Source organism: Alligator mississippiensis, chromosome 4, assembly GCF_030867095.1.
Source record: "Alligator mississippiensis isolate rAllMis1 chromosome 4, rAllMis1, whole genome shotgun sequence".
Lineage (NCBI taxonomy): Eukaryota > Metazoa > Chordata > Crocodylia > Alligatoridae > Alligator > Alligator mississippiensis.
Genome location: NC_081827.1, coordinates 188,307,876 through 188,324,301, shown reverse-complemented (window position 1 = coordinate 188,324,301; position 16,426 = coordinate 188,307,876). Strand labels below are relative to the sequence as shown.

Here is a 16,426-nt window from a genome sequence, read left to right as displayed (position 1 = left end):
TATTGTCCTTGATGCTTGTAGCCAGTCAGAGTTCCGTTGCAGCCTTGGCTTTCTTGGTTCGCTCCCTGCAGGTCCAGACCAGTGCAGAGTATTCCTCCTTGGAGGTGGATCCCATCTTCCATCCTTTGTAGGTCTTTCTTTTTAGACGCAGGAGGTCCGCTAGTTTTTTGTTGAGCCAAGGGGGCTGCTGGGCCCTTTTGCTGCCTTTCCTCCGAGATAGAATAGACTTAGCTTGTGCATTCCGGATTGCTCCCTTGAGGAGCGACCACTCTTCCTGAACTCCCCTCCCCTTTGGGTTGTCGTCCCTTAGGGCCTCACCGACAAGCCTCCTGAGCTTGTCAAAGTCAGCTTTCCTGAAGTCGAGAACTTCTGTATTGCTGACTGACTTGCCAGCTTTATGGCAGATGGTGAAAGTAATCAGCTCGTGGTCGCTGTTACCCAGCTTCCCTTCGATCATTAGGTCGCTGATTAGCAAGATACAAAAGCATGAGAGATTTGACATCCACATACTGTGTCACCAACTATGATTACCAAAAATTTAGGGAGAACAAAGTGAATGATATAAAGTTTCTTACTTGTTGTTTCATAATATGCTCCAGCTTTTCCACCAATGAACCTTTATCCCCAGACCCAGGATTGCAGAGATGTGATTGCAAGTCAATTTGCAACATGTTGCGCTCTTTCTCCAATACGCTCTGAACAGCCTGGAGAAGTTCACCTCTCCAGTCAAGACAAGCATCTGAATATTCCTACAGGGAGAGAGTAAATTTATTAGCATCTATACAAAAGAACTGGTAATGTACTTTATTTTAATTAATTTGTTTTATCTTGATACCTTGCCTCCTTTATCTGTCATCTTACTAAGATAATCTTTTAGTGACTGTATTGCATCCAATAAAGTTAGACCCTCTTTCTCCCATCCCTCTGCTGCTGTAGGCTGCTGAACACTCTTTGGATCCCTCAGAACAAATGGATATTCTGACAAAGCCAATATTTTGCGACTCTCTTCATATACCATTTTCAGCACAGTCTGAAGAGAGAAAACATTTATATAAATAACACTAAATTAAGATGATCTAAAATGTCAACCAGAAAACATTGTGTTATGTTTCTGTAAATTAAACTTAACAATAAAAACAGCATCTGTCAAAAGATGAAGATGTTTTTGCACTGTAAACTTTAGGGAACAAACAAACAGAGATGAAACAAAAAACTCTTTAAGCATGTGTTTTACTTATTAAAGATATTTCTATAAAGTGACAGTATTTAAAAAACATCAGATTTCTAGAGAAAGGGAAATTAGAAATTAAGATTCCCCCACTAACTTGCATTTTGTCTTCAAGTGCCAACCCTCCTCCAATGTAGATGCTAATGAGCAGGCATGTAAAATATAAGTAGGGAAACCTACTGCATAGTGCATCTCAAGTTCTAGTTTCCACATAGAACCAAGATACAACACAAATCTCATCCATCCCACCTCTTACAAGCTAGAGGTGCATCTGTCTTTTTACCCTGAAATATTCAATCTGTATCAAGCAGATGTGCGTTAAGCCCCATTCAATCTATCATGCATCATTTGTACTGTGGGAGCATCTGCCTAGACAGACCACTAGGCATGGTAGAAAGATGGAAAAAAATGCCCCTGTCCAAAGGAACTTACCATCTATGTAAGTAGCTTGTCAGGACAGATTAACACATGACTCTCTACATGATGTCACAGTTCTAGCCCTACTGTTTGAAACATATGAAAGACCCTACAAGAGTCAACTTAATTGCCTGGTATTACAGCTTTTGTGCAAGCCATATTGCAAAAACTCTGGTTCACAGTGCACTTTAAAAAAAAAAACCAAAAAAAAAAAACCAAAACAAACAAAAAAAACACATTTGTTACTTATTGTCAGGTATGTTTGTAAAATTGAATATCTTCTGCAAGTTGGTAATACGGTCCAGGAACCACATTGCCAAAACCTGACCATCTCTTCACAACTTTCTTGCACACAAATTAGGAACACTTTGCATAGATGGCTGTATCTGAAAACTCCTCACTAGACTGACTAACCTAGGAATCAGCCAGCCAGGCACAGAAAGAAAACATGAAGCAGTACTAAAAATCTGTCACCAGCTTCTGGAAAGCTACATAAGAGCAAGGAGCTACTGCACTTCTACTATGGATCGTGTCTCTCTCTCCTAGGAAGAGTAAAGGAATCACTCCTGCTACTTAAGGTAGGAGGAAGGGAACAAACTTTAACTGTCAGTGTTTGTGAGTAGTGCTGTATTTCTTGTGCCCCTTCTGATTTCCTTAAGAGAGATAAAGATCATTGCTCCAATAGATCAGATCTCTTCAGCAGATTGCTCCATCATAAGCGAAGACTGGAAGATACGCCATTCTTGCACACAACCAACTTTCTAGCAAATTTCAGGTATAAAATGTGCATCAGCACTCAATACAAATGTCCCTCACTACATACTAACTATAGAACTCTTAGTGAATCAGAGTACTGCTTCCATAAGCATTGTTAAGAATATTCATTAAAGGTATAAATTAGCACATCTTGCTGCAACATAAGCTAAATGTGTGAATACATGACCGAGTCAGTTCTACACATACCTTGTCAAATATTAAAAATTCCTGGGTTTTTTGGCAATAAAACAAAGTTTATTAAATCTGATGTCATGTGATTACCCCCCAATGTTGCTAAGTGGCTCTTGGAGGTGACTGAAGTGAGTAATGTTCTGTTTGTGATGGTCTTGGCTTACATTTTAACAGATTATATAAAACATCCCTAAAATATTCAGGGTCTTAATAACTTAAGCAGTGGAAACTTCTTGTTCTGTTGTTACCAGACTAAATCATCTCTCAAAATGAAATCATCTCTCTGCACATATGTCATTATATCATGTACAGATGTTTCCTTGTCTCGTTCCAAGGAAAGCCATTTGAGATTTACATTAAATCCTTTTCTAGATTTCTCTAATCAAAAATATCCCAGCCTGGACATGAAGTTATTATTCCAAAAGTAAGTTGCAATGAGCAACAACATAGGCAATTAAACAATTTTAAATGATGAATATGTGCATCCAAATCTCCAGATCCTCCCACTACATCCTGAGTTATTCCCAATAAGAGACCAGTTAAGGGTGAGGCCCAAGACGCACATTATTTTTGTAACACAAAGTTTGTTTGGAACTCTGCCATCCTGCAAGGGAAAACTTGTGGTTTCCCACATTTTTCTCCTTTAAAGGAGAATCCATTTTTAAAAGTTTGCTCGCAACCCTTTCATATACTCATGACCCACTTTTGGATCATGACCCACAGGTTGAGAAACACTGCTCTAGGGCACCAATGTTGCCACTGCCACCTCCTCTAAAGCACCACCAACATGTGGACCCTTGTTTTTCGTCATGCTAAAACAACCTATTTAACACCACAAATGTAATATGAGTCAAGGATCTGAGACTTCTGGCTGCAAGTCTCTCTTCTAAACAGATGGTCTGGTCTAGAGAGGCAAATCCCTATGACAAGAGGTAACAAGGTGCCAACTTTGCATATTTGTTTCCCCTACTGAGGTTTGTTGATCTATGCCCTGCCAAGAGAGGCAATAGGAGAACAGGTTGGATATAGCCAGTCAGGTCTGAGGCCTCCCTATAGTGAAATAGAAAGAAAGTTACTCTGTATCGCTTCTGACACTCAAAAGCAGAACAGTGGATTTGTGGCAAAATACCTGACTATGGGTTACTACTTTGGAAGAGATGCATACATACATACTTATACATAGTGAGCTGCCTCTCTGAAAGTCAGTGGGCATGGTTACCCAACAATATAGAGGTGCACTGATAAAGATTTTTTTGGCTGACACCGATGACCGATTAATTAAATAGCCATATCGGCCGATACTGATCAGCCGATCTGATTGCTGATATGTAGCCTGGCAGCTTGGAGAGCAGAGTCCAGTTGGTAAGTCTGTTGGCAGGAAGGGGCGTTGGAAAGGAATGGGGCATAGATTGAGGCCCCCGCAGTGAGAACAGGAAGGCCAGGGGACGCCCAGCTGGGGTGGGGCACAGGATGGAGCTGCAGGCAGCTAATCTGGGGGGGCAGCAGCTCCTGCCACTGCATGTACCCCCAGAGGAGGCAAAGGAGGCCTGTTCCCCCCAAACTTGTACACAGAGCAAGAGCGGGCTGCCCACTATGCATCCAAGGCCTGGGGCTGGGTAAGGGCAGACAGAGGTGGGGTGGGCAGTGAAAGCGCTTGGGAGCTTGGTTATGGGAGGGACAGCAACCCCAAAATTCACTGCAGCCCCCTATCCCAGTGCCCCCCCTCCCCCCCCCCCCCCACAAAGAGGCCAGTGCAGCCCCAAGCCTGCAATGGGCAGCCCACCCTCACTCTGTACACAAACCCTGAGGGCGTGTGCCCCACATACCTTCCCCAGGGGCACGCACAGCGGCAGGAGTCGCCACCCTCCCCGCTCCCTCCCACACAAGCTGCCAATGGCTTTGTCCTGTGCTCCGCCCCACCCTGGCTGGGCAGCTCCTGCCCCTGCCCTAGCCCCACTCCCTCCCTCACTGCAGGGACCTCAATCACCCCCCTCCCCTCCACGCCCCTTCCCTCCCACAGACTTACCAGCCAGACAATGCTCTCCAAGCTGCTAGGCTGCATTCGTGGCTGCACGCATGCTGCAGCTGCACACATACGCACAGAATTTATTGGTGATTTTATCAACCACCGTCCAAAAAAAGCCAATTGCCAATAATGTCAATTTTCCTTTTATCAGTGGCAATACAATATGAACCAATATATCGCTGCACCTCTACAATCTGTTCTATTAATGGACTCCCTTTGAAAAGGATATTTTCCTCAACTGTTGGGTTTTTTTCCTTTTATCTCCTAAATGCTTTATCTATCTTTATCAACTTTACCTTTAGTTGCGGTGAAAGTATTTCTTTTTCTTTCACTGAGTCCATTCTGTCTGGAAACATTCCACAATACTGCAGATAAGCCAGGACACTTGCATCCAGATGCTCAGTTGTTTCTAATTCCTGATTTAGTTTAGCTGCCAAATCTGAACTGGAGTCTGAAAACAGATCCAGAAGAACATCACAGAGTAGAATCATAGGTTTGGAAGGGACCTCAATGGTCATCTGATCCAACCCCCAACCATCTCCTAAGCATGCAATTTCTTGTTGTGCAACTATAAAAACAGTGGATTTTAGAAAGTGTAAGATTCCAAGAGTTAAAAGTTAGAAGCAATAAAGCTAGCAAGATTTTCTGGTGCATATAAATCCATTAATATAAATCCATTAATTTAAAATTGCTACAAATAGTTTTAAAAAGTTCATTTTGGGAGATTCAAACTTGTTTTCATTATGGACTGTCTATACTAGAAGAGAAGTTAGGTTGGAGTTTACTATAAGCTAATCCCAACCTAATTATTACCTTTTCCTTAAAATAAATGCAGGTTAAAACAATAACTAGAAACATGAGATGTATTATCCAAATACATATTTCTCACTCCTTCTGGTGTCTAACCTTTGACCAGAGACTTTTTTTTTTAAACCTTTGCAGTATCTGCAGTGCACTCCCATCCCACATCTCATGCCTCTACTTCGCCACAGGTATGAAAGGCAGTATGCAAATCCTGCTTCTCAGTTCTCTCCGAAATGCAACACAGTACAATGCCAAGGAAGAGGAGGAAGAGGAGAGTGGGATGCAAATATATTGGGGAAAAAGAACAAGATGCATGTGGACAATACTCAAACTTACTAATAAGTAACTACCTTTTTCCTTTCAGTAATTGTCCACATGCATATTGTCAATTGCAGGGAAACATGTGTAGAGGCAGCTCTTGGAGTCCCATAGGCAAATAGCAAATCCAGGACCACTCTGTCCAAATGCAAAAGTCCTTCTGCTGCATATGAGACTATTTCTGACCTGGGTAGAACATTTTTGCTCTATTTGTGAAAGTCATCAAATGAAATAAGCAAAAGAATAGGTGATCCAGAACAAAGAAGTGTGTTTCAACAGATCCATCTTGAACAGGCAGCATCTTGAAGACCCCTGCTGGCTGCAACAGAAAGTCTTGGTACCAAAGTTGTCTCCGTCATGCAGTGACTAGGATGACCCACGCCTCACTGAGGGATCAGAGGCATGGGTGGTAAGGTATATAGGATGATGTCAGACTAGGGGCCTAGATAGAAGCCACACCTGGCACAAAAACTCTGACTCTGGTTGTTGACTTCTCTCTGCTTAGCTCCAATTCACAAAGATGGAATAGGACACAGGGCTGCTGATCTCCCACTTGTGATGTATGGAGTCAACTCTACTGCAGCAGTCTGCCACAGTATTCTGAAAACCTAGCAAATACACCACAGAAAGTTGCATTTAGTGACCGATGCACTAGTGCCACAGACAAACTGTTTTCCTTTCCTACTTAGAGAGGTGGGACTTGTGCTGCTCCATTCATTGATATACAACATAGCCACAGTATAGATAATGCGGATAGGACACTTATGGATACCACAAATTTTGTGTACTGCCATGAATTCCAACACACTAATGTGGAGCAAGATCTCTTCTGATGTCCAGATATCCCATGTCTGGAGGCCCTGTGTGTATACTCTCACCCCATTCCTGTGAAAGGCAGGCTCTTGCTGACCCCTCTGGCGTCACCCCCATAAACTGGAACCTCTTTACTTTGGTTGACAACATCTGAAGGACAACCCACTTTTATCAGCCAATCATCCATGTAAAGCAGGACTGCCATCTCCTGTTTCCTTGAGGGCTGTCGAAATCCAAACAGGAGGCATCTGTTCTGGTAATATACCTGTCCCACTAGAAAGCATATGTAGCACCTGTGCAAAGGTCTTATGGAAATGTGGAAACAGTCATTCTGTAAATTGACAGATGTCAGCCAGACCCCTTGATGTAGAGATAACTGTTGCCACTGTCACCATCATGAACATGAGCTTTCAAATATACCGATCGATCACTCTTATGCCTGGGATAGGACACCATTCTCTCTCTCTTCAGAGTTAGGAAATCATTGATGTAAAATCCCTCTCTCTCAAGGTCTGAAGGGCTTTTTTTTTTTGCAGCCCTTCCCCAGCAACAGGGAGAGGACTTCCTCTAGGAGCAATGTTATGAAAATGGTCTCTGTAAAAAGATGGGTATGAGGGATTCAAAGTACTAGACTGTGGTACTGTATACTATAATCATAGGCTACCGTGTCCAGAACCCAACAGTCTGCCATTACACAGGCCTAAGCTGGATAAAAGGAGCATGAGGAGAAGGTGGCTGTATGCATCATATTTTATCTTACTATCAAATGCCCTGCTTACTATGGGAAGCAATATGATGAAATGCTGAGGATTTGTGCTTGGTAAAAACTTAAAACACTTTTGCACTGGTTCTAACTGTTGTGGCTGACCAGAAATTGAGGAAAAAGATACTTGAATGGGACAGTGATATGGAAAATTTCAGTGGCATCACAGTGCATGCATCTATACATGCACTTTACTGCAGAGCTGACTAATTAGCTCTACAGTAAAAGCATCAGAGTCTAAATGTGTAGTCGTATTAGGGTACAATAAACTAATCAATTCCACAGGACAGAACTGTTGGGGACAGTACCATCCTATGGCAGAACACTTTATTGTGATGAAATGCATGAATTGATGCTGATGGGGCATGTTAATTGCCTGCCTGGCTGGGCTGATCAGATGCACCCCAGCTTAAATTGCTGCTGTCCCAGGTGCACGTGTAAACTCTGGGCCCAGGAGCGGTTGACTCAGGCATGAACTGCTCCAGAGTTTTTGCTTCACATTACTTCCATGTGTGAAGGCACCCAGCATGCGTTAAGTATATACTCCCAAGACACATAGGCTACCTCATAAATCCTTAAAGGAGTACAAGGTGACCCTCAAACAGGAGGTCCTTCACAATCATCTAGACTGCTTTGGGTAGTCCAGAATCCAAGATCCAACATGCCCTTCTCATGGCTACTGAAGTGGCCACAGACCAAGAAGCTGTGTCTGCGATGTCTAATGGAGCTCAAAGCATCATCTCAGCCACCAGCTCTAACACCACTAACACAAGAGAGAGGAAGGAATCTGCAGAATCTGTGGAATTTGCAGAGGAGCAAGACCATTTACCAAAGAGATTCTACCTCCACAGATCTCTCTCTTTAAGAATCAGCTTGTAGAATGGGGTAGGAACAGAATAATTTTGTCCTTTATGGAAGGATTCAGTACTTTCTGCCCATTATCTTATCGTCAGGGCCCACAATGTCAGTGTCCCAGATTGCATCATTAATAGGTAATGCAAACTTCAGACAACTCAGGATGATTCAAGTTGCCTCGCAATAGATACATAGATGGTTCAACTAGCTCATCTGATATAAACTGGAATCCTTTGCAACATATCTTATCAGGTAAGACAAATCATCAGCATCCTGAGGGAAGGGTGGTTTATAAGACACTGAACATGTGGAAGAGGAAGACACATGCCAAATTGTAGGTATGGCTCACCTCTGAAATCAGGTGGATATGCTAGTGCAAGAAGTGGACAGCTGACTGGGTCCAGCTGCAAGGACAACACAGAGAACTGGGACAGTGGATAAACAGGTCTGGTGCTTGGGGTTGTGAGGTCTTCATGGCCAAAAGGGATATGACAGAAAGGAGGGGACATACCCCTGGGGCCACTGACCTTCCAGTTGATTGATACCATGCAGTTGACTTTCAGGATGGCTAAAATTTTCCCTTGGTCAGCTTAACAGAGAAACGGGTAATGGTGGTGACATGTAGGCATGCCCTACTCAGAAGCCAGAATCAGAAGTAGTAGAGACGGCTAAAGCTCAATGTGGACTGATGTGCTGACAGAGAAGATGGGGAACAAGAACCTGAAGCACTGGGAGAAATCAGTGACTGATTGGTATCTGGTCCTTTAAAGGGATCATCCAAGAGGGTAAAGATGGGCTCCTGGGGGATGACAAGGTCCACTAGGATTTAGAATCTGGAGGGAGGCAGAAACTGGGGAAATCATCTCTGGAAGCTAAAGGGAAGTTGGTTCAATTTAGAAGCTGAACATATATATCTAGTTGCCTTTCCCTTCCAGGTTGTACCATAGGGGCATAAGATATACCTGACTGGAGACCTACCTATGAAGAGGGACCTTGAGAGGCAAGGTTGAACCAAGCTCACTAGTACAGGGTGATGGTGCTGGACCATGCTCAATGCTAGCCTGAAAACTTGTTTCCAGATCTGATGCCAGGTTTGTGGCCTTGTCTAGGAGGAACAACTTAAGGTTCTTCTCGCCTTCCTGGTCTTTGATTTGAAGGGCCTATAAACATCACATCTCTCTAGAATGAAGGAATCATACCCTTGCAGGAGGGGCAGCTGTAAAACCTGGGAGATTTTTGTGATGGCATCACCACAAAAAAGGAAGATAAAGTACTCTGATAAAACAAAATCTCCAGAAGAACAAATGAAAATGAGCCACCAAGATGGCAGTATCATGTGGCACAGCTACATTAAGAATAGGGGTAGAGTGGAAGGAGTGGGAAGCAACCAGGGCACCAAACCCAACCCAGTCTTCTCAATTTGCTCTCAAAAAATTTTGGAGAAAAGAAAGTAAAGAACTTAAATATAAGATGTTAAAATGCAACTATAAAATCATCAATGAAAACAAGAAGTTATACACAGCCTACAAGCAGAGTGCAGGCTGAAAAGCAAACTGACTAAAGAAAGGTTCCAGGTAGCTGAGAGGAACAGAGAAGCAGGCAGTGCATACCCTCCATTATAACCTTGGCATGGGAGGAGTGCAGGTTGAGTGGCCAGGATGCATACTACTAAGACAAAATAGTTTCTGGATGAATTTAGGGAAGTATAACATACCATAAGCATGAACATGAATGTGGAAAACTACTCAACAGAAAAAATCTCTTATCTCAATTTTAGCTGGTTGAGATTTGCCAATGCAGATCTTGACCACCCAATCAGGACAGAAGGGGTTAATATGCAATTATACTAAGAAAAGGGTCATGGTTAAAAGAAAGCTGGTTAACAAACCACAACCTCTTTTCTAAAGAAAGAAGGGATGTGAAAAGTCAAGGCAAATTTAACTAACAGAACATAGAACTTCTTTTCAGGCCTAAACACTGTGTCTTAAGTAACTTAATTTTCTTCACCTCAGAAATTGAAAAAAACAAAAGGAAATTATGTTAGTCTTGCTTATTTAAGTTAATCATCATACAGTTGAAGTGAGTTAAACATAAATTAATAGAAAATAAAACTCACTGCTGCTATATCCATTACTTGCTCGCTCTAGGCCAGATACTGTTGATCTCACATCATCTTGTGAATCAGATGGAGTTAAAGTTAAGTTGTCAACTTCTCTCACCTGTTTAAAACAAACAAACAAAAAATAAAACCATATGTACATGAACCAGACTCAGGAGTCATTCCTAACATTAATCTAGTTTTGAGCTGTGGCACCTGTTATCTTAAAAAATCATCAGTACGAAAGATGTTATAGATTTACAAGAGCAAATGTTGTAGTTGAAATGAAAGTTCCTTTGGAAATGCCTCCCATTTTCTCTTGCATATAATGGTCCTAAAAATTCCCATTTGGGGCTGAAGCTTTAATCTTGGCCTCAGCTGACATACAAGCTACCTCTGATATACGGGAGAATGGAAAAAGAAGTATACTGAATAAGTATGTTTTTATTCCATGTAACAAAATGTTGAATGCTAATATCCTTTCTGTGCAGTAAGTAGTATTTTAAAAGGTATGATGTAAGGGATTTTAAGAAGAAACACTTTTGATCTCACACAATAATATCATCAACTAAGATCTAATTCATTTCTCATAAAACCTTGCACATACTCTTCCTGTGCGGGGCAAGTAACAACAAGGGATACTACTAGGGTGTGTAGGTTGTAGCTGTGTTGGTCTAAGGACGATCCGAGCAGGGTGCAGGGCCCAGGGCAAATAAACCTGTGCCTTGCACCCTGCTCGGATCATCCCCTCAGATGCAAGGAAGCCGGCAGCAGATTCAGCAGCCAGAGGAGTGGGGGGTGCAGAGCGGCCAGATGTGAAGCCGCCAGCAGCACAGAGTCACCGCGGGGCCCCCACAAGGTGTGGGGCCTGTGGCAGTCGACCTGATTGCGCCCCCGGTAAGGACATAGGCCGACAAGGTTCTTTGGGTAAATCTGATATCCTTTATTAGACCAACTCAAATAGTTTGAAACACCCTTCACCAGGCTGATGAAGCACCTGTAGTTTGTCTGTGCTCTTCTGGGATGGAATGGATAGTAAAGAAGCCAGAGGCTGGTATGCACACAAGAAAGCCAATCAGTGAAGATGTAAATTGAGCCAATGGGTAAGAGACAGCCTAGGGGATGGAGCAAGGAATGAAAGTAGCTGGTAAATAGTGGAGAGGTACCTGGGGAGTCAGATGTTAGGCAGGTTATAATGTGTCATCAATCCAATATCTATATTTAGTCCATGATTTAGTTCATGTCTATATTTTAGTCCATCCTCACAGGGAATTTACAAAATGCTTTTCAAAGACAAGGCTATGAACTTCACTTTATCAACCTCCTGGATACAAAAAATCATGGACTAAATAGACATTAGATTGATGACACATTATAACCTGCCTGACATCCAGCTCCCTGGGTACCTCTCCACTATTTACCAGCTACTTTCATTCCCTTTCCCTCTCCCTCTTGCCCCCAGCCTCTCTCTCACCCACTGACTCCTCAATTTACATCTTCACTGACTGGCTTTCTTGCATCCATACTAGTCTCTGGCTTCTTTACTACTCATTCCATCCAGGAAGAGCACACACCAACTGCAGATGCTTCCTGAGCCTGACATAGGTATTTATACCCAAAAGTTTGCTAAGAAGAATTTTGCCAACTATTTGATTAAGCCTAATAAAAGATATCAAAAAACCTTGTCTGTTGGGATACTACTAGGATACTACTCGCATGAATGAGCTTGTAAAATATCTATTTGAAATTGCACATATATAATCTTTGCTATGGCAAGATTCAGCAAATTATTTAGTAACATTCAAGTGACAACATTTTTTCTCTTGATAAAAAGACTGATTCTAATATACAATTACGTACTACTATATAATTAGTTTAATATTTAATCTTTATTAGCATTGAAATGCTTTTTCAGTCTTTAATTCAGAGATTCTTGAGGATTATTTTAAAGAAGATTGGCCTTGTATTTATGACAGTACATTGAGGCTCAAAAGGACTGGATTTCCCACCTTTATTCTAACTTCTTGTACGACTTCAGTCAGTCTCAGGAACATTTTCCATTACTTTCAATAAGCACCAGTTTAAGCAATCTGTGCCTCAGTTTTCTATGCATCAAAAAGGATAATTTCCCTTTCCCTCTTCCTTTGTTGGACCTAGTTAGGGTGTAATGTTCCAAAATTAATCCCATACCCTACAGTCATGTAGGAAGCAAAGCTCTAGAATGAAGAGTTTATTTGGTGTAGTCTTAAGTAGCCTAATTTCACTTACATATAGAAGTAGTAAAAGTATCTTTCAATGCAGCACAGTTTTGTTTCACTGTGCAACCAGGAGATGAACTAATAAAAGATGATTGCACACCTAGTATGACACAGTATCTAATCTTTTTGATGTATTTTTACCAATATAAGTTCCCATGGAAACACACACAGCACTCCCAGCCATAATTTTGGGAGGGGAAAGGAAGGGACAGGGAATTTTAATATATTAAAAACATGTAACTGCTAGTTACCAAAATCCTCTTTTCCATATCCTGGTACTCAGCAATGGAATAAGTGCTTTCAGAGAAACATGGAGACTTTAAATCTAGTTTGTCTGTTGTTTCCTCATTGCTGTATGCAGCTAGCTTGGGATATCCGAACAGTCCAGAGGTGTCTCCCTGTATGGCAGATGATCTGGTGTGCATTGTTTCTAAGTCCATGCTGTGTATACTATCAACTTCAGAGAAGGGCGTTAAGTGAAGAGTTAGTTGAAGGTCTGTGCTAGTATCCTGCTTTCTCACAATCTCAGGTGAGTCCCACAAAGTCATATCCGTGATTAAATCTTTAAAATTTTTGGGCATCTCCTTAATATGCTCTTGTTTTTTTAAAAAATTGCATTTCAGAGGGTTTGTTGTTTGATGAAATCCCAATATTTGCTGACAATGCTTTTTCAGACCTTGAAGCTCTTCTGCCTTATTTGTCATCTCTTCTTCCTGAATCAAGAGCGTCTCTTGCAATTGTTTGACTTGAGTTTTCATATTTCTGCTGTGAACTGTCAATTCAGCATCTTTCTCCTACAATGAAACAACACACAATGGACATGTCATTTTTCTAGTACCTGCATTTAAAATAGAAGTTCACACACATATAATAAGCTTTGAGAAAGTTATTTTAAGACAAGATATCATTTTTTATTAATTTTCACTTTTACTTAGAAATATACTGATTGTTCACATGCCAATTTAAATGAAAACCAAGACAAATGAAATGTAAGACCAGGTTTCTAAAAATATACCATAACACACAGCAGCTAGTATAACTGGGATACATCTCCACTTAAGTAAGTTTACTCCTTCATTTTTGCAAAAGTTTTATTAGTTTCATTTTAAAAATATCAATCCCCTGTAGTTCTGAAGATAATGTTCCAAATGAACACAAAATAATGCTTTGTTGCCTGAAGCTCAAATCCAGACCCAAGAGCACAGCAAGCAGTGCAGAAGGCTGCTTTGATAAATTCTACATACTCCAAAACTACCAATCCAGTCTCCAGGTCACACACATTGGCTGCTGTGGTACTTGCATCCACATTCTGGGAGGAATGACAATAAATGCACACAGCAGAGAACCCACCAGCCTTGCCCGAAATTTCAGCACTGCAGTGACACAGGGAAGTCATGCACAGTAGTATGTTATGTCTGAAACTTTTACTGCTATATCGCACCCTGGATGTGCATTTCAAAACACTGGCAAATTAAGTCTTCTGGCAGTAACCTACAGGAGGATTCCTTGCAAACCAAAACTTCTAATGTCAAACTGAATTTGGCCTATCATCTTTTTAGGCATTATTTGCAACTGTAACTGTTAAAACTACTGTTACAACACACAAAGTGCTAGAAGATCTATAAAATAATACACTAAGAGATCAAATTGCAGATAACTTGAAGAACACAGGCTATTTGTATACATCTCTATCAGCACTGCTTCAACCTTTAGAAATGAGACTTTTTGGTTAAAGATCACAGTGCTATGACTTCTGGATCTTGTTTTTACATAAAGTCTTTTAATGTGTGAGGGTATGTCTGTACAGCACAAAACACATTGTGCAGAGATAGCCTAAACTAGCTCTGTATGCAGTGGCTTCACTAGAATCAACATAGCCTCTATATTATGTCACCCTAGGAGGGCTAATGGGCTCTCCTTCTCACTAATGCAGCTTCTCACTAATCCCTGCAAAGTTGTAAAGCATCTCTGAAGGTCACTGCTTTGTGCCCATGTAGACATACCCAAAAATGGTCTTGAAACAACTTCAGTAAACTGGTGAAGAGTGATACAGAAGAAGGGATGGTCTTGTTTTGAGCAGGGGGTGGACTAGATGACCTCTTGAGGTCCCTTCCAACTCTAACTTTCTATGAGTATATGAAATTAACAGCCCCCTTCACCTCATTAATATTCCAACATACCTTTACATCCTCCAGAGTGCTACCAGGTCTCTCTTCACTAACTTCCAAGTCCTCTGTTACCCAAGGTAATTCAGATTTAAGTTCTTCTTGATGAGATGTCATTTTTGCAATTATATCATCTTCATTCTGTAAAGAGTTTGTCGTGTCTAACTGTTCCTCTATTAAGATCTTAAAGAGCAAGACAAGGAAAAAGGTTTTTGTTAGGTTTTTGATATAAGCAGGTACCACACTAGAAGCCTTTACTTTCAAGCTTCTTTGGCATCCCTCTCCAAGTTTCAACTATAACCACCATTAAATAAATGGACCATATATAACAATGTTCATATAAAGGTATTGAAAACTTAGGACATTTCAAAACACAACTACATTTCAATTTACTGGGTCAATTGCTTATATTTACAAAGTGAGTGCAGATGCACGTCACATATCAGTGGAAGACTTTACCACGCAACCTTCTTTATAACCACTGAGGTACCACTTACAAATCAAGATGATAGTGTTAATATTGTACTTTCTGCAATTTATGCTTCTAACAAAAGGAAATAAAGGTAATTTAAAATTAAATAATTACATTCCTACTTCAGGCCAGTGCTACCAGTACTGCCCTCCTTAATATTGATGCAAACAGAAAGTAGGTGACAATGTTTGCTATTTATTATGACTCAGTACAAGAAACGTCTGGTGAGACAAAAGAAGCATACCCAGCAACTAAAGCCTTATATAATAATCATTATAGTCAATGTTTTAAAAAACATAATAATTTAAATGACAAAATATGCTGTTTTGATAGTTGTATAGCTTAGCTGGAGCGCTAGACTAGTAGTCATGAGTTTCACCTTGGGCTCCAAAACTAAACTGCCCCGTCACCCTGATTAAGTCACTTATTTTCCCTATACTGCCAATTTCCCTCCTACTCTCTTTCTCACTTATTTATACCGTAAAACCTCTTTGAGATGGGGGCTCTCATGCTATTTATAATAGTGACTGCCACAATTGGGGTCTTGATCTCATTAGGGGCCTCTTGGCATTATTACAACACAAACAATACATGCATTTATTTAGCTTTAGCATTAACACTTTTTGTAATGCTTAAGGCAGTACTGACTCTCTGTACCAAATAGAGAATCATAGATGAACAGCATTTAAGTGATTTCCTAGTGTATCTGTATTAGTCATGCCCTCCATATACCTGAAGAAAACATGAATGCCACATGAGAGCACTCTAACTAAAGAAACTAAGGTGTAAACATGCTACTGCAACCTCACTGATAAGCTACAAAACCCAACTAGCAAGAATTAAGTGTTACTATGGAGAAGTCTCTCAAGCATTAGTGACCTTCATACAATTATGATGGTTGTGCTGTGAAGTGAAATGCAAATAATATGAAGTCACTACAGTACTCTGTGACACCATGACAACTGTGAAAGTCTGTTGTCAAATCAGTAGTACTAAAATTAAAGCTCACTTATTTGGCTCTAATTTGGGCACTGTAAAATGTAAAGTTCTGTCTAAATAACATACTTGGTATCTGGTCTAGAAAAGCCAATTTCCTGTCTAAAAACCTACACATAAGAGTTATGGTGAATATCAGAATCTTGGACTTCTATCCTAGTAAAGGGCTTTAAGTGCATACCCTAAACCACAGAAAGATCATCTCATTTTAACATTTCATATACCTAATTTCTCTCTTCTAGAGTGTAAATAACTAGAGGTTTGC

The 16,426-nt window shown here is 40.8% G+C and overlaps 1 protein-coding gene across 10 annotated transcripts in view; it reads right to left on the bottom strand.

Moving 5' to 3' along the window:
- The window catches only part of PCNT (pericentrin), a 132,723-nt gene that overhangs the window by 23,515 nt on the left and 92,782 nt on the right, over positions 1 to 16,426 (bottom strand). For all 10 annotated transcript variants that reach the window (XM_059727198.1, XM_019492094.2, XM_019492095.2 and 7 more), the window contains 6 exons: positions 14,709 to 14,876; positions 12,780 to 13,322; positions 10,289 to 10,391; positions 4,916 to 5,070; positions 836 to 1,030; positions 576 to 749 (listed from right to left, as the gene is read on the bottom strand). In XM_059727198.1, the coding sequence (XP_059583181.1) occupies positions 576 to 749; positions 836 to 1,030; positions 4,916 to 5,070; positions 10,289 to 10,391; positions 12,780 to 13,322; positions 14,709 to 14,876 (1,338 nt within the window). The remainder of the gene's footprint in view (positions 1 to 575; positions 750 to 835; positions 1,031 to 4,915; positions 5,071 to 10,288; positions 10,392 to 12,779; positions 13,323 to 14,708; positions 14,877 to 16,426) is intronic.